Raw genomic sequence first — 19,219 nt, 5'->3', positions numbered from 1 at the left:
GGAGTTGTTTGTAACTTTTTAAAATGTATGACCAAGCAATTCCAATTCCAAAGAGAGTAGTAGTCACTTCTATTATTCTTTTCATAGCTTACTGTACTAGGTATACAAAACATAAGCACATCACCACCTATCAATTTGGCTAAATCATTTTTTATAAAAAAATTTTTTTTTTCAGTGACAGGGTCTTGCTATGTTGCCCAGGCTAGACTCAAAACTCCTGGGCTCCAGTGATTCTCCTGCCTCAGCCTCTCCAGTAGCTGGGACTCCAAGCATGCGCCACCATGCCTGGCTCTTAAACTTCTTTTTTAAGAAAAATACAAGCACTCTATAGGCAGTTAAAAAAAAAAATCATAATTCTGGATACATAAAAAAAATTGGCAAGAAGAGTGACACTGTCTTGTATTTTCATAAATCTCTTTATTAATGTCTAACTTAAATAGCTCATACAATATTCAAATTGTTACAATAGGTTGGTTTTATTTAAGCCTATAAGAAAATCTGGCCTCCAGGCCAGGAGCAGTGGCTCATACCCATTATCCCAGCACTTTGGGAGACTGAGGCAGACGGGTCACTTGAGGTCAGGAATTCGAGACCAACCTGGCCAACATGGTGAAAGCCCGTCTCTACCAAAAATACAAAAATTAGCCGGGCATAGTGGCACACGCCTGTAGTCCCAGCTACTCGGGAGGCTGAGGCAGGAGGATTCCTTGAACCTGGGAGGAGGAGGAAGTTGCAGTGAGCCAAGGTCACGTCACTGCACTCCAGCCTGGGTGAGAGAGCAGGACTCTATCTCAAAGAAAGAAAAGAAAAAATACGTAGTTGAAAAAGGGAGGAGAGTATTTTAGTAGCCTTTTCAGATATTTTTTTTTTTTTTTTTTGAGATGGGAGTCTCCTCTGTTGCTCAGGCTGGAGTGCAGTGGCACAACCTCAACTCATTGCAACCTCCTCCTCCAAGATTTAAGTAATTCCCCTGCCTCAGCCTCCCAAGTAGCTGGGATTACTGATGCCTGCCACCAATCCCAAAGATGGGGTTTCACCATGTTGGCCAGGCTGGTCTCAAACTCCTGCAAAAGTGATCTGCCCGCCTTGGCCTCCCAAAGTGCTGGAATTATAGGCATGAGCCACTGCATCCAGCCCTTTTCAGATACTTTTTATTTTACACTAAAACTTCACAAGTGGTCATTTCCTAAGAGTTATTTTCATTGTGTAATCAGAAACCATATTACTGAAGTTTTTATACTCTGTAACATTATAATCCATTTGTCTATCATGTATTTTGAGTTGAGCTTTCATTCATGCTTGACTTTGTAATGTCATATGTAGATCATCTGGAAAATATTGGTTCGCCGAGGTTATATACAGATCATCCAAATGTTAACACATTTCATTATATTAAAAATCAGTTATTAATATCACCATCAATTTTGTCACAATGGTCTTTAAGTACTGAAAAGCTATCAAGCCTACTGTGGTAGATACAAGTTTTCCAAATTCTAAGTTTTGCTTGAAAGCTTGACTTTTTTTTTTTTTTTTGAGATGGAGTTTTGCTCTTATTGCCCAGGATGGAGTGCAATGGCATGATCTCAGCTCACTGCAACCTCCGCCTCCTGGATTCAAGTGACTCTCCTGCCTCAGCCTCCCAAGTAGCTGGGATTACAGGCACGTGCCACCATACCCAGCTAATTTTGTATTTTTAGTAGAGACAGGGTTTCTCCATGGTGGTCAGGCTGATCTTGAACTGCTGAACTCAGGTGATCCAACCGCCTCGGCCTCCCAAGTGCTGAGATTACAGGCATGAGCCACCGCACCCGGCCTGAATTTTGTTATTAAAAAACAAAATTTAGATGGAGTTTCACCAAGTTGCCCAGCTTATCTCAAATTCCTGAGCTCAAGCGATCTACCCACCTCAGCCTCCCAAAGTGTTGAAATTACAGGCGTGAGCTTCTGGCCGAAAGCTTGAATGTCTATCATTGGTAATAAACACTTTCGATTGTTTTCCTTGAAGTGTCATTGATTTTGTCCAGTGAAAGTGGTGTTCTATGAAAAAAAGTAGCTAGTTCACCTTACAACTCAAACACATTAAGTGCTTTTCCTTGAAATGGCTATCATATTTTGGTACACAACAGAAATGCTTTATGCGTACTTCCCATTTTATCACACAGAATAAAAAGACATGTAGATCTAGGGTCATGATTTTAATAATTTTTACTGTTTCATAAGGGCATTCTTGAGTGAAACTGGATTTTTTTTTTTTTTAACTGCAATGGTCTGAGAACGGAGCACATGCCTACTAGAACAGTTTGGTGCCACTGGCTTGATTCATGCTAAGGCATCAGCAGTTTTACTTATCACTGCTTTTACACCAACAACGCAAATGTTGATGCAGTAACAAAGGAAAATAATCTTGGTATAATGAAAAGTGTTTGGACTCTGTAGGCTCCCTGAAAGGGGTTCTTGGTCCACAATGAGAACCACTGCTCTAGATCTACAATCATTAGTATATGTGAGATCTCGGCTGACATTTAACCTGGATGAAACACTGATATTTTTTCAAGTGGGTATACTGATGTCCTCATTCCTTAAGGATCCTGTAATTACTGGTTCCACTTTGAAGAAATAGCCTCTCATCTGCCCCAGATCTGGGACCAACAGTAAAAATTTATAGCAATTAAAAAAACAAATGTGGCCGGCACAGTGGCTCACATCTGTAATCCCAACACTTTGGGAGGCCAAGGTGGGTGGATCACTTGAGGTCAGGAGACCAGCCTGGTCAACACGGTAAAACCCCATCTCTACTAAAAATTAACCCGGAAAGCAGAGACTGCAGTGAGCCAAGACTGAGCCACTGCACTCCAGCCTGGGTAACAGAGCAAGACTCCGTCTGGAAAAAAAATAAACAAACAAAAAAAATGCATGCCAGGTGCAGCGGCATGCACCTATAGTCCCAGCTACTCAGGAGGCTGAAGTGAAAAGATTGCTTGAGTCCAGGAGTTTGGGGCCAGTCTGGGCAATATAGCAGCAACAACAACAACAACAACAAACAGTAAACACAGGCCCCAAGCATTCCCAGTTTGAAAGAAAGATGTCACGGCCAGCTGTGGTGGCTCATGCCTATAATTCCAGCGCTTTGGGAGGCCGAGGCAGGGGACTCACCTGAGGTCAGGAGTTCAAGGCCACCCTGGCCAACATGGCGAAACCCCGTCTCTACCAAAAATATTTTTAAAAAATTAGCCAGGCATGGTAGTGGGCGCCTGTAATCCCAGTTACTCGGGAGGCTGAGGCAGACAGAATTGCTTGAACCCAGGAGGCAGCGTTGCAGTGAGCTGAGATCGTGCCACTGCACTCCAGCTTGGGTGACAGGGAAGGGAAGGGAAGGGAACGGAGGGAGGGAGGGAGGGCAGGAGGGAAGAAGGGAAGGAAGGGAGGAAGGACGGAAGGAAGGAAGGAAGGAAGGAAGGAAGGAAGGAAGGAAGGAAGGAAGGAAGTTAGGAGGAAAGGGAAAAGAAGACAGGAAAGAAAGGAAGGAAAGGAAGGAAAGGGAAGGGGAGAAAGAAAGAAAGAAAGAGAGAAAGAAAAAAGAGAGAAAGAGAGAGAGAAAGATGTTAAGTATTGGTTCTGGAAAACAAGTACAATTACTTGAAAAAAAATGTTTTAATTCTAAAGTCAAATGTAAGTGATTCGGCTGGCTATACTTTTGAACAAGATAGGCTATAAAGCCTCATGGAATTTGTGGCTCAACCAGTAGAGATGACAAGATGCATACGCTCATGATGTAAGAGTATTCCAGTACCGGGAAAATCTAAATGTTAAAGCTGAAGTAAAGTATCAGCTTGAAACAAGAGTAAAATTCAGCAAGAAATACCATACCTCTGAATGATCAATGGGGGGAAGAGGATCAATTATTTTTTTGGTAGGTGCAATTGGATTTCCGTCACTATCATATTCTAGATTGTCTTCCTCTTCCTCCTGAACCATACCAGCAGTTGGGTTTTCTGCCATGTATCGAAAATAAGCTTCCTGCAGGAAAGCACAAGAACATAATCACACCCAAGTACAATTGAGAATGTTTCTGCTCCTGTAATTAGCGCACACAGTGTACCAGATGACTGCACAGTTAAAATACCTACCAAGTAAGGCAAGACCCTTACTAGCAATGATTCCTTTAATAATAACAATATTTAGAAGAACAATCAGAAGAAATGAATTAAACAGTTAGTACTACTAAATGGTGCAACTTGTTTAATAGAAGACTTACAAATCTGTCTGTTCCACAGCCTTCCTGGAGTGGGGTGTCTACTAACCCTCCCCGGGGCCGTAGAACACATGCTGTGGCTTTAACAATCCAAGTTTGGAAGTTAACACTAATTAGAAAGGTCACAAACCTGGAAAGGGCTACCACTCACTCTGATTCTCATCGCTCCGCAACTGAACAATGGGGAAAAAAAGACTAATGGACAGTCATTAACGTTCCAGCTTGAAATACAAGAACCACAAACAGGACTCTAAGAGGTAGAGGTTAGATGTTACCAGAGGCCATCCATAGATCCCACACTACTCTACTATTTGATTTATCAGAATAAACATTAATTTTGGATTTAGAAAGAAGCAAGCTGAATAAAGCTCGTATCTGTTTTGGATGTCATAGTTGATCAAAAATTCCATCTTCAATATGGGGGAAAGCCATGTGAATCTATGTATTACCAATCGGTCACACAGGTACAAGAGGAGCAAATCAAATGACATTCCTTGCTGAATGTCAGGTATGGCCATTTTGAGTGAAGGCAAGGTCTAGCTTGTCCTCAGTATAGACTTTGTGGATAAAAATAAAAGATAGAAATACTGCATAGGAACTCACTTGGTCATCTTCCTCTTCAATGTCATCTCGAATACCCCTGGAAAAACAAGCGGAGAAACAAACTTCCCTGCAAATGTTCCACATACCCAGCTCCATTCTTACAGCAGATTAGTGTTGAATTCCACACAGCACAGGAACTCTCAACACTAACAATAACAAAGCAGCAATGAGCACACTGTAAACTATCCACCCATTATATATATATGTGTAGCTTCACTCTATAATCTGCAGTTTGCATTTCTTTTAAATGGGATGATATGATACCCCTAGAAACAGTGGTTACCAACAAGAATATCAGATGTAAAAACCTTCTGAAGACAGATAGCAAATGGTCCTAGTTTTGTGAATCTATACAACAAACAATGCGGTTGTGAAAAGCATTTCATACTAAAAAGAAAAAAAAAATATTGGATTTGTCATATACTAGAAAGAAGGTCCCAACCTTCTTATTGTCCCCAAAATTTCTAGTTCTAGGGTAAATGGTTTTCAGACAAAAGCAGTTACCTTAGGGATGGGGACAGAGAGAAAACTACATTAACTCCTTTATGAATTTGGGAATAAAACTCTCATTAAACAGCTCACACGGAGAAGGGGATCATCACCACTTGCTGTATCTCTCAGGAGCTATAGAGAAAATATGGTTGCTCAGTTCCCACAACCATCTGTTTCTAATCAGATTTTCTACCTAACCTAGTGCACTTGCTATTCCTAAGGCAACCAGCAAGCAACACCACCAGTGTAGGGCAGGTGGAAGGGGATACGACATACAGTGAATACCAAAACCACAGCTAAATCTCCATACGGAACAGAAACCCTGGTAAGGGACTGAAGCACTGACGGCCAAGCACAGGGAGAAAAAAGTCCAACCATGTCTGGCAGAAAAAGCCTTAGGAGTTTATTTATCAAGGCAAAGAGTAGACTTCTCTTTCCCAGAAAATAAAGTACTTCAAGTTCTGACTACGGCTGCTACAGCACAACGTCACTCCCTAAATAAAATTAGGTATTATTACAGCCCTCCTTAAACACAGGTTTTTATACTGTGAATATTATTTTTCCATCTGTGTTGGTTGAAAAAAATCCCCATGAGTGGACTCATGCAGTCAAACCTGTTGTTCAAAGGTTCAACTGTACATAGTTTTCATGATACAGTTGCCATTACTTCTCATAATCAACCATATAGGCATTAACCTATTTTATATTAATTATGAGACAAACTCAGAACAATGAGCCCAAATTTTAGTAATTATGCTCCCTAAACTCTAATTCATTCCTTGTGTTTACTAAACAACTATTTATAGTCAAAGACCAAATACTATTCTACCAAACTGAATGCTTTTCAATTATTCCAAATGCAAAGACTGTTACCATCTCTATTCTTAAAAAAGTACTCAAGATACAGGAATAACTTCAAGTAAAGTACATAAGTGTACTTCAATATTTTTTCTCTATAAACTTTGGGGGAATAGGCTTTGCAATACTTTAGCGGTTTTCATGTAACCTTTGTGAAGGAGAAGAAAACAACTTACTTTACATTTTTTCTTTCCTTGTCCTTTTCTTCAAGCCTCTTCATGTCTCTAGCTGCCTGATCCTAATAAAACAAAAGGCTGTATAGAATGACATCAACTAAAAACACTGAAAGACACAATTTTTAGATCGGAACAAGTGCCATAATAGCTTTAGCTGGCTGGGCGCGGTGGCTCAAGCCTGTAATCCCAGCACTTTTGGAGGCCGAGACGGGCGGATCACGAGGTCAGGAGATCGAGACCATCCTGGCTAACACGGTGAAACCCCGTCTCTACTAAAAAATACAAAAAACTAGCCGGGCGAAGTGGTGGGCGCCTGTAGTCCCAGCTTACTTGGGAGGCTGAGGCAGGAGAATGGCGTAAACCCGGGAGGCGGAGCTTGCAGTGAGCTGAGATCCGGCCACTGCACTCCAGCCTGGGCGACAGACCGAGACTCCGTCTCAAAAAAAAAAAAAAAAAAAAAAATAGTTTTAGTTATGTGTTTGACAAGTGCATTTTGATGCCATCAAATTGCATTCTGACAATTATTTTTCAAAGAGAAATAACTAAATGCTCTATAAACTTGGCTGTATATGGACTGCACGATTTTTATCTGTAATAATGTGCCACACATGGAAAAATGAACAAAAATGCTTGCTTCACAAATACATAACCTTTAGTTGCTTTAAGCTACTGATAAAATTAGAGATGTAAAGTGCTTTCAATTCAGGCAGATCAGCCTTCCTCAAAGTGTAGCTTAAGACCACCAACATCTGACTCTGGAAAGGTGGCTCTCAATCTGGGACAATTTTGCCCCTCGGTAACATCTGGCAATGACTGGAGATATTTTTAATTTTGGGGGTGGTACAGCTGATGGTACTGGTTTGTAGAGGCCAAGGATGGCTACTAAACATTCAACAATACACAGGACAGCCCCACAACAAATAATTATCCAGCGCCAAATGACAATAGTCTCAAGGCTGAAAATTTTGCTCTACACCTACTAAATCAGAATCCTTGGGGCTGGAGTGAGTGAGTTACATGTGGGTAGTTTTTACATTTTTCATAGGCAATTCTTTTTTTTTTTTTTTTTTTTGAGACGGAGTTTCGCTCTCGTTGCCCAGGCTGGAGTGCAATGGCACCATCTTGGCTCACAGCAACCTCCTCCTCCCAGGTTCAAGCGATTCTCCTGCCTCAGCCTCCTGAGTAGCTGGGATTAGAGACATGCACCACCATGCCCAGCTAATTTTGTATCTTTGGTAGAGATGGGGTTTCTCCATGTTGGTCAGGATGATCTCGAACTCCTGACCTCAGGTGATCCACCCGCTTTGCCTCCCAAAGTGCTGGGATTACAGGCGTGAGCCACCGTGCCCGGCCTAGGCAATTTTTATATACCGCAAATTGATGATCACTGATCAAAATTAATCCTTTGTATTATACATTTGAAAATCACGGTCAGAAGAATTAAATGATATTTCTCACATTCTACACAACTTTTCCTCACTATAAAAGCACCATGAGTTTTTCTGGCAATCTCAGATGTTTTAAAATGCCACTATACATACTGTGGCATGATCAGGTGTTCCATCAAACCAAATGTTCCTGATGAAGAGAAATTGTTTTAAAGAGAAGCGCTGCATACAAACAACCTACTTCTCAGAGGACTGAATCAGCTATAAGATATACTTAAGACTATAAACTGAAGATGGCATAAGCAACGTAACATAAGAAACAGGTCACCAACAGTGGTAGAACATATTGTTTAAGCCTACATAAATCCTTTTTCAGAACACTGGCTAAAAATAAATCTTCATCTAGTTCAAGCACTAGAAAAGTTAATACTTTCTATAAAATCTGACATCTGGGCTGGGTGCGGTGGCTCACGCCCGTAATCCCACCAACTTGGGAGGCCAAGGCGGGCAGATCACCTGAGGTCGGGAGTTCGAGAGCAGCCTGACCAACATGGAGAAACCGTGTCTCTACTAAAAATACAAAATTAGCCGGGTATGGTGGTGCATGCCTGTAATCCCAGCTACTCAGGAAGCTGAGGCAGGAGAATCGCTTGAACCCAGGAGGCGGAAGGTGTGGTGAACTGAGATTGCGCCATTGCACTCTAGCCTGGGCAACAAGGGCAAAGCTCCATCCCCCCAAAAAACAAAAACAAACAAACAAACAAAAAATGCCAAGCAAAATAATTTAGCCCATTCTTGGATACTCTCACTCAGAAAGGGCTATGCCAGTTTGTACTACCATAAATCTACATTTAAACCTGGAAAATCAGGAGCTAATTTTTTTTTTTTAATTCATCACTAGGGATCCCTCAAGAAATAATAAGACCAGATTCTCTGGGAAACGTAGCCCATTAGGAAATGTTCGTATCTCAGAAGATGAAGAAGGAAACAACGCATACAAGACATCTCAAAGATGACGATTCATTTACTGCCTTTACTCCTAGGGTAAATCACTTAACAGTTTTTTTTTTTTGAGACTGAGTCTCACTCTGTCGCCCAAGCTGGAGTGCAGTGGCGCGATCTCGGTTCACTGCAACCTCCACCTCCCGGGTTCAAGTGATCCTCCTGTCTCGCCCTCCCGAGTAGCTGGGACTACAGGCGCATGCCACCACACCTGGCTGTTTTTTTTATTTTTAGTAGAGATGGGGTTTCACCATGTTAGCCAGGATGGTCTCGATCTACTGACCTCAATTCACTTAACATATTAACTAAATACCTACTATGCTGCAAGACACATATATGCCCTGAATAGTCTGGGTGTTTGGTAAGTATCCTGTATAGTTTGGTAAGTGGTAGAAATATACAACACTGTAAGAACTCAGATACGGAATGATACTGCATAAGGAATATGGTGTTTGGAGGTGAACTTTGGCTCTGCCACCTATTAGGTGTATATTCTTCAGTAAGTAACTTAAGTTGTTGTAAATCAGATGGGAAATTCAAAGACCAAACTGGAAATAAATAAGTAGCCATATTCTTCTACAGAAATGTACTCTAATTTTTCTTATATTACCCTGAGTCTTTTGTTTTCTGATACCTGATAATCAAGAACTAAGTTCAGAAACATAATTCTCCACCCTAAGAAAAATTACAATACAGAGGCTGGGCACAGACCCACACCTACAATTCCAGCACTCTGAGAGGCCAAGGTTGAAGGATTGCCTGAGGCTTGGAGTTTGAGACCAGCCTGGGAAAAAACATTTTTTAAATATTAGCCGAGTGTGGTGGCATGCACCTGTAGTTCCAGCTACTTGGGAGGCTGAAGCAGGAGGATCGCTTGAGCCTAGGAATTTGAGGTTACAGTGAACTGTGATGGTGCCACTGCACTCTGGCTTGGGCAAGAGATGCCGTCTCAAAAGAAAAGAAAAATTACAGTGCAAGAGAAATGACAAATGGTTCTACAAACAGTGGCCTCAACGTTAAGAAGAAAACGGGGATTGATCTAACTATGGTGAGCAAGGAAAAGCATGACTTGTCTAATGTAGGCAGCCATTTGCTCAGCAATAGCCTCTTTCTGCCACACAAAAACACAGCCTTAGTATACTGCCAGATCTTCCATTGTTCAACAGTCTGAACTATTAGACAAAATCCCGATACTAAAAATGTTGGCTCACATTTTAAAAAAGCAATGTCTACGCCAAACAAAAACACAATAATCTTGGATTATTTCTTTCCCTGCTTCCTTGGAGGAGAGGTGTATTCCGGCTGAAGACAAGTAACTAAGGAATCTGAAAGGATTTTATTTCAGAACCAATTAAGTGACAATTTTTCTTTTCTTTTCTTTTTTTGAGATGGAGTCTCACTCTATTGCCAGGCTGGAGTGCAATGGCGCCATCTCAGCTCACTATAACCTCTGCCTCCCAGGTTCAAGTGATTCTCCTGCCTCAGCCTCCCGAGTAGCAGGGATTACAGGTGTGCACCACCACGCCTAGCTAATTTTTTTTGTATTTTTAGTAGAGATGGGGTTTCACCACGTTGGCCAGGCTGGTCTCAAACTCCTGATCCACTCACCTTGGCCTCCCAAAGTGCTGGGATTACAAACGTGAGCCACCATGCCCGGCCAATTTTTTTTTCTTTCCTTTTTTTACAGACAGGGTCTCACCATGCTGCCCAACCTCAAGTGATTTTCCCACCTTGGCCCCGCAAAATGCTGGGGGTTATAAGTGTGAGCTATAGCACATAGTCTAAAGTGATAGTTTTTGGTTTCATTTTGTTCTTGAGAAAGGGTCTCACCTTGTCATCCAGGCTGAGTAGTGGCATGACCATGGCTCACGACAACCTCAGCCTCCCAAGCAGCTGGGACTACAGCAGCATGCCACCAAACCTGGCTGAATTTTATTTTTTTGTAGAGACAGGCACTTGCTATGCTGCCTAGGCTGGTTTTGAACTCCTGAACTCGAGGGACTCCCGAAATGCTGGGGTTATAGGTATGAGCCACCATGTCCAGTCATCTAAAGTGACAGTTTTTAAGTAAGGAGAATACCATGAGAAGAAACATATTTTGGTCTAATTAACCTGTAGCTGTATACTACCTAATAAGACAGCAGAGAGACTAAAGCAGGGAGAAAATTTACAAGGATGTAAAGTAGGATGGCTACAGTGGCAACAGAAAGGAAAGAACAGATGCAAGAGCTATTATAAAGATTGACAGATTTTGGCAAATAAGAAGAGGAAAAGCAGCACGATGTATGGGAAAGAGCTAGACCTTCAGGACTACTAAGCAAGAGAAATTAGATTTGAGTTCCAGGTCTGCCACATTAAATACCAATATGATTTGGGGCAAATGATTTGAATTACCTTAGGGCTCAGTTTTATTATCAGTTAAAAATTTTTATTTATATATACATTTTTCTGCCTATTTCCCACGATTATTTTGAGGATTAAATTAAATAATAAACATTCCTGATAATCTGCTAAAAAAATGAAGAGGCAGTGGTGAAGGAAGAAATTAAAGCCAGTTTTAAGCTAAGGTGACTATGTGACCATTAATGTCATTCACAGAAATAAGAGAATGACTTGTTGAGGAGGAAAAGATGATGAACAGAGTTTAAGGTACCAGTGGGACACATGTAAAAAAGGCCAATACAATTCTGGAAAAGCAGGACCAAAACCAAAGAGAAAGATGGGACTAAAAACATAAACTATGCACAGAAAAGTTTTAAAAGTAAATGAGGTCACCAAGGAATATATAAAGAGTGAAGATAGTAAATCAATATAGAGAGCTGTACAGTGACCTCTGTATGTGAAAAATTGGAGGAGGATGGCAAGAAGGATCACAAATAACAGTCAGATGGATATTTAATGATTTGTTTTTTTGGGTGCAACAATAACATGGTGGTTGCAATTTTTTTTTTTTTTTTTTTTTTGAGATGGAGTCTCGCTCTGTCGCCCGGACTGGAGTGCAGTGGCCGGATCTCAGCTCACTGCAAGCTCCGCCTCCCGGGTTTACGCCATTCTCCTGCCTCAGCCTCCCGAGTAGCTGGGACTACAGGCACCAGCCACCTCGCCCGGCTAGCTTTTTGTATTTTTTAGTAGAGACGGGGTTTCACCGTGTTAGCCAGGATGGTCTCGAACTCCTGACCTCGTGATCCGCCCGTCTCGGCCTCCCAAAGTGCTGGGATTACAGGCTTGAGCCACCGCGCCCGGCCAGGTGGTTGCAATTTTTCAGAGTGTTCTCAGAGAAATACTGATGGATAAAATTATATGTCTGAGATTTTAAAATAATCCAAAACAGAATTGGATTTGGCACAGTGGCTTATGCCTGTGGTCCAAGCGCTTTGGGAGGCTGAGGCTAGAGGATCACTTGAGGTTAGAAGTTCAAAACCAATCTGGGTAACAAAGCAAGACCTTACCTCTACAAAAACTTTAAAAATTAGCTGGGTATGGTGGTGCACACCTGTAATCTCAGCAATTCAGGAGGCTGAGGCAGGAGGACCATTTGAGGTCAGGAGTGTGAGGCTGCAGTAAGCCATGATCATACCACTACACTCTAGCCAGCCCACATCAGAGCAAGACTTTGTCTCAAAAAAGAAAAAAGAAAAAAAAAAGAAAAGAAAAGAAAGAATAGTTGGTGGGAGAGATTGGATAACACAAAAGCGGCCAAAAGTTGTTAACTAATAAAGTTCGTTGAAGGTACATGAACGTTCATTTTTTTATTCTATCTTTGTATGTGTTTACATTTTTCCACAATAAAAAGTAAATAATAATAAAACAAAAACAAATCGAAAGAAAAAAGTCAGAAAGATGAAAAAGGAAAGTAACACAAAATCACAAAAGCCTAGTGAGAACGGTTTCAAGGAGGTGGTCATGAGGTTAAATTTCTACAGGGAGGTCATGGATGTTGATCAAGAAATAACATTTAAAACTACAGAATACAGAATTTACAATTTTGGCAAGTTCCTTAAGTTTAATTACCTTACACAAATATGTACTTAACAAATGCTAGATTGAATGAGATGCTAATTCCATTCAAGAATATGCTAAGATTATTAAAATAAAACACATACACACATATACGTCTAGAGCTACCATGTTCACGGGTTAAGTTCAAATTTCTAGCCACCAGCCATCGCAAAAGTACTACAGGGCAAGTGGAAGTAGATATACGCAACTATCAACTACTGGAGCAAAATTCTCATAAAAAAAAAAAAAAAAAAGACAAGAAAACAAATTTTGAATAAGATTTGAAGTACTAAGTTAGCTTGATCTATTTCTAACTGCTAAATATTTTAATGAAACATGCTGATACTTGCCTCCACTTCAGCCATGAATGCCTCCAAGGGATCATCATCACTGTCAGAATCCACTGGCTTGGAATGGAATTGCTGGCGAGTTGGTGAGTTTTCAGCAGGAATGTAAGGTAAATCAACATTGCTAGAGTCTTCTTCCTCATCTTCAAAATAGCTGAGAATTAGAATGCAAACTGGTAAAGTGAATGTTTACTTTGGGATCAGTAAATCTTACATTTAACAAAATTTTTATTATGGTATATCTTACTATTAGGAGATTTAATGTAGATCAAATTAAAGACCTCCAAGGCTTTGGCTAATGACCTAATTAAGTACTACTTAATACATGCAAAATTTCAATATTACAAAAAAGTAATCAAAAGAGATTCTCCATTTCAATAGCATATGGTCAAATCATACTCCCAGTTGTTAGAACGGAAGAGTTTTCAGTACAAACTTACTGATCATTGTTAGATAAATATAACAAATATTAAAGAGCTGTGCTATGGGAAAAAAGAAAACTGTTTTTTTTTTTTTTTTTTTGAGATAAAGCTGCCGGGCGCGGTGGCTCACGCCTGTAATCCCAGCTCTCAGGGAGGCAGAGGCGGGAGGATAGCTTGAGCCCAGGAGTTCAAGACCTGCCTCCACAAAAAGGAAAAAAAAAAAAAAAAAAAAAAAGAGATAAAGTTTTGCTTGTCGCCCACGCTGGAGTGCAATGGCATAATCTCGGCTCCCTGCACCCTCCACCTTCTGGGTTCAAGTGATTCTCCTGCCTCGCCCTCCCTAGTAGCTGGGATCACAGGCACCTGCCACCATGCCTGGCTAATGTTTGTATTTTTAGTAGAGACAGGGGTTTCACAATGTTGGCCAGGCTGGTCTTGAACCCCTTATCTTACGTGATCTGCCCGCCTCAGCCTCCAAAGTGCTGAGATTACAGGCGAGAGCCACGGCGCACAGCCAAAAGGAAACTTAATGAAACATTAGAAATTCAGTTTATTCTTTATAACCCTTAATAAAAACTTGAGATATTCTTCTAAAGACCAAAAACCTCAGAAATTCTGGGCTATTTTCTGGGGACCAACAGAAAACTTCCAGAATTGAAAATAAATGCTTAGGCCAGGTGTGGTGGCTCACACCTCTAATCCCAGCACTTTGGGAGGCCAAGACAGGTGGATTACTCGACGTCAGGAGTTTGAGACCAGCCTAGCCAACATGGTGAAACCCTGTGTCTACTAAAAATACAAAATTAGCCAGGCATGGTGGCACATGCCTGTAATCCCAGCTACTTGGGAGGCTGAGGCAGGAGAATTGCTTGAACCCAGGAGGTGGGGATTGTAGTGAGCTGAGATTCTGCCACGACACTCCAGCCTGGGCGACAGAGCGAGACTCTGTCTCAAAAAACGAGGAAAAAAAAGAAAGTACATGCTCAACCCAAAATAATTTACGATACTACTTAAGTATTCAGAAACGACATTTATAAAGGCTGCATAAGGTATCACTTTCTCTTTAACAAACATTCCAGAAAAGGATGTCAATACAGCTCTTTATAAACTAAACCAGTTTAGACTTTATCTCAAAATCAAATAGTAATATAACCAAATATTAGTTCAAATAAATAACTGCAGTTTAAAAAGTTAAAGCATTTCAAGTCTTCCTAGGAATTATTTTAAAAACTTAAACTGTTATGCTACACACACACACACACACACACACACACACAAATATACACACACTAATGTAATACTATGACTATATGTAACAATAATATAGACTAATATTGTTTTTGAGACAGCCTCGCCCTATCACCCAGGCTGCATTTGCAGCGGCGTGATCTCTGCACTCACTGCAACCTCCGCCATTCAGGTTCAAGCAATTCTCCTGCCTCAGCCTCCCAAGTAGCTGGCATTACAGGTGCACGCCACCACACCCAGTTAATTTTTGTGGTCTTTTTGTTTTTGAGATGGCGTCTTGCTCTGTCGCCCAGGCTGGAGTGCAGTGGCATGATCTCAACTCACACTGCAGCCTCTGCTTCCTGGGTTCCAGTGATTCTCCTGCCTCAGCCTCCCAAGTAGCTGGGATTATACGCACCGCCACCACACCCAGCTAATTTTTGTATTTTTAGTAGAGATAGGGTTTCGCCATGCTAGTCAGGCTGGTCTCAAATTCCTGACCTCAGGCGATCTGCGCGCCTCGGCCTTCCAAAGTGCTGGGATTACAGGCGTGAGCCACCACGCCTGGACCAATTTTCGTATTTTTAGTAGAGACGGGGTTTCACCATGTTGCCCAGGCTGGTCTCAAACTTCTGACCTCAAGTGATAGACCCACCTCGGCCTCCCAAAGTGCCGGGATTACAAACGTGAGCCACTGTGCCTTGTCTAAAATATATAGTACATATATTTATGCAAACTCCTTTATATAGTAACTGTTATGTACACTAATGTAGCAATAGCATATTCACACTATATACTATACGACGTAATATATATGCGTCAATATATAGCATACACATATACACATATTACTCATGCATATTCATTCATATAGTAGGTTTGTGGTTGGTTGTTTTCTTAGAGACAGTCTCACACTGTTATACAGGCTGATGTGCAGTGATGCAAACATAGCTATATCTGCAGCCTCAGACTCCTGGGCTCAAGTGGTCTTTCCACCTCAGCTTCCTGTATATAGTGTGTTCTATTTAATGAGAAAGTAGTCTGGGCCGGGCGCGGTGGCTCAAGCCTGTAATCCCAGCACTTTGGGAGGCCGAGAGGGGCGGATCACGAGATCAGGAGATCGAGACCATCCTGGCTAACACGGTGAAACCCCGTCTCTACTAAAAATACAAAAAACTAGCCGGGAGAGGTGGCGGGCGCCTGTAGTCCCAGCTACTCAGGAGGCTGAGGCAGGAGAATGGCGTAAAACCCGGGAGGCGGAGCTTGCAGTGAGCTGAGATCCGGCCACTGCACTCCAGCCCGGGTGAAAGAGCGAGACTCCGTCTCAAAAAAAAAAAAAAAGAAAAAGAAAAAGTAGTCTGAACTGGTTAACTGCTGTTTAGAATAACTTCTGACTTTGCTAAAAGTTAAACACTACTTGTATATTTGACTCCTAAATAACATGTCAGCTTTCTAAAATACTGCTGTGTACTTTCAAAATATTTTGACCAGATACAGTGGCTCACACCTGTAATCCCAGCACTTTGGGAGGCCAAGGTGGGCAGATCACCTGAGGTCGAGAGTTTGAAACCAGCCTGGCCAACACAGAGAATCCCCGTCTCTACTAAAAATACAAAATTAGCCAGGCATGGTGGCGCATGTCTGTAATTCCAGCTACTAAGGAGGCTGAGGCAGAAGAATCGCTTGAACCCAGGAGGCAGAGGTTGCGGTGAGCTGAGATCATGCCATTGCACTCCAGCCTGGGCAACAAGACTGAAACTCTATCTCAAAAAAAAAAAAATTAAACTCCAGTCTTTTAGAAGCTTTTTTTTCCAATTAAAATCTGCTGGGTGCAGTGGCTCATGCCTATAATCCCAGCACTTTGGGAGGCCAAGGTGGGAGGATCACTTGAGCCCAGAAGTTTCAGACCAGACTGGGCAAGAAAGCAAGACTCTGTCTCTACAAAAGAATAAAAAATTGGCTGGGCGTGGTGGCTCAGGCCTTTAATTCCAGCACTCTGGGAGGCTGAGGTGGGTGGATCACCTGAGGTCAGGAGTTCAAGACCAGCCTGGCCAACCTGGTGAAACCCCGCTTACACTAAAAATACAAAAATCAGCTGGGTGTGGTGGCAGGCACCTGTAATCCCAGCTACATGGGAGGCTGCGGCAGGAGAATCACTTGAACCTGGGAGGTGGAGGTTGCAGTGAGCCGAGATCGCGCCACTGCATTCCAGCCTGGGTGACACAACGAGACTCCATCTCAAAAAAAAAAGGAAAAAAAAAAGAATAAAAAATTAGCAGGGTGTGGTGGCATGTGCCAATAGTCTCAGCGACTCAGGAGGCTGAGGTGGGAGAACTGCTTAACTGCTTTAGCCTGGGAGGTTGAGACTACAGTGAGCCTTGATCGCACCACTCCACTCCAGCCTGGGTGACAGAGACCCTATCTCAAAAAAACAAACAAACAAACCAAAAAAACCCTCAAGCAGTGAAGCAGTGTCAGAATCAGCTTGGAAATAATAGCAACAAGAGATTTCTTCAGATTCAGCAAAGAGAGATATTTTGTATAGAAATTAGAACTCGGCCGGGCGCGGTGGCTCAAGCCTGTAATCCCAGCACTTTGGGAGGCCGAGATGGGTGGATCACGAGGTCAGGAGATCGAGACCATCCTGGCTAACACAGTGAAACCCCGTCTCTACTAAAAAATACAAAAAAAAAACTAGCCGGGCGTGGTGGCGGGCGCCTGTAGTCCTAGCTACTCGGGAGGCTGAGGCAGGAGAATGGCGTAAACCCGGGAGGCGGAGCTTCCAGTGAGCTGAGATCCGGCCACTGCACTCCAGCCTGGGCAACAGAGCGAGACTCCGTCTCAAAAAAAAAAAAAAAAAAAAAAGAAATTAGAACTCAACCCCTCAAATCCCAGCCTTTTCTAACCACATTATTATATCAGCCAGTTAAAAATGGTAATAGGTAAAAAGCATTTACCAATTATGAGAACTATGGGAAAAACGTGAGTAGATTTTTCTACCACTATCAGATGTTCCAACATAATAGTTTTAAAGACTCAGATGTAGCCCGGGCCCGGTGGCTCACGCCTGTAATCCCGGCAGTTTGGGAGGCTGAGGTGGGTGGATCACGAGGTCAGGAGATCGAGACCATCGTGGCTAACACGGTGATGAAGCAAACTTGTATTTCCATCAATTCTGACAACTGCCTATGTTTACTTTTTATATGGTGTCAGTAAAAGACTGCAGTAAAGACCACCAGGCCAGGCACAGTAGCTCATGCAGCACAGTAGCTCATGCGTGTAATCCCAGCACTTTGGGAGGCCAAGGCAGGTGGTTCCCCGGAGGTTAGGAGTTAGAGACCAGTCTGGCCAACATGCTGAAACCCCGTCTCTACTAATAATACAAAACTTAGCCCGGCATGGTAGTGCATGCCTGTAACCCCACCTACTCAGGGGCTGAGGCTGGAGAATCACTTGAACTTGGGAGGTGGAGGTTGCAGTGAGCCGAGATTGCACCATTACACTCCAGCCTAGGTGACAAGAACAAAACTCTGCCTCCAAAAAAAAAAAAAAGAGAGACCACCAAAAACCACATGAATTATATAAAACTCTCCAGCCATATTTATGTTTCAATGCCTTTTTTTTTTTTTTTTTGGAGTCTTGTTCTGTCACCTAGGTTGGAGACCAATGGCGCCATCTTGGCTCAACGCAACCTGTGCCTCCCGGGTTCAAGCTATTCTCCTGCCTCAGCCTCCTCCTGAGTAGATGGGATTACAGGTGTGCACCACCACGCCTGGCTAATGTTTTGTATTTTTAGCAGAGACAGGGTTTTACCATATTGGCCAGGCTGTTCTCGAACTCGTGACGTCAGATGATTCATCTATCTCGTCCTCCCAGAGTGCTGGGATTACAGGTGTGAGCCACCATGCCTGGCCTGTTTCAATGGCTCCTAATACCACATTGAGCAACAGCCCAGTAGGACGTAACACCGAATGAGTAAAGGTATAAGTAACCCCACAGGTATTACACTCCTTACAAATGAGTAAACCCGATAATTTAACTTATTAGGAACCATGGAATTCAGCAAGACACATAACTTAAGAAGTCATTATTATTTGAGAAACAGTTTCTTTGCCTCAATTTCTGCTGATAGAATGAATATCTCGAAGCCCAAACTTTGCTACACTACCAGGAATTACCACTTACGCATTTTCTTCATCAAAGTTGGCCCGCTTAGATCCAATTTTGTAGAAAGAAGGAAGCTGTGGTGGAGCTGACTTTCCAAATCCAGAAGAAGAGCTGGTTGCCCCAAAGGCACTGTGGGACTGCTGTGGGAGTTTGGGTTCCTCCTTTTTCCCAGCACTGATGGCGAAACCTCCAAAGCCAAATCCTCGCTTAGTGCCAGGACCACCTTTATTCCAGTTCATGGTGCCAATGACTGACCTGTTAGGAATAAGATACACAAATATAAATT

The 19,219-nt window shown here is 42.3% G+C and overlaps 1 protein-coding gene across 1 annotated transcript in view; it reads right to left on the bottom strand.

The window, feature by feature from the left end:
- DDX42 (DEAD-box helicase 42) overlaps positions 1-19,219 on the bottom strand; it is a 48,690-nt gene that overhangs the window by 16,358 nt on the left and 13,113 nt on the right. Inside the window, exons 2-6 of the mRNA XM_010380039.2 lie at positions 18,952-19,188; positions 13,121-13,271; positions 6,382-6,443; positions 4,856-4,892; positions 3,868-4,017 (exon numbers count right to left, since the gene is read on the bottom strand). Coding sequence (XP_010378341.1) covers positions 3,868-4,017; positions 4,856-4,892; positions 6,382-6,443; positions 13,121-13,271; positions 18,952-19,172 — 621 coding nt within the window. The 5' untranslated portion in view covers positions 19,173-19,188. The remainder of the gene's footprint in view (positions 1-3,867; positions 4,018-4,855; positions 4,893-6,381; positions 6,444-13,120; positions 13,272-18,951; positions 19,189-19,219) is intronic.

Source organism: Rhinopithecus roxellana, chromosome 19 (genome assembly GCF_007565055.1).
Source record: "Rhinopithecus roxellana isolate Shanxi Qingling chromosome 19, ASM756505v1, whole genome shotgun sequence".
In the NCBI taxonomy this organism is placed as follows: Eukaryota; Metazoa; Chordata; class Mammalia; order Primates; family Cercopithecidae; genus Rhinopithecus; species Rhinopithecus roxellana.
Note: the sequence above shows the minus strand (reverse complement) of the source record. Positions and strands in the feature narration are given on the sequence as shown.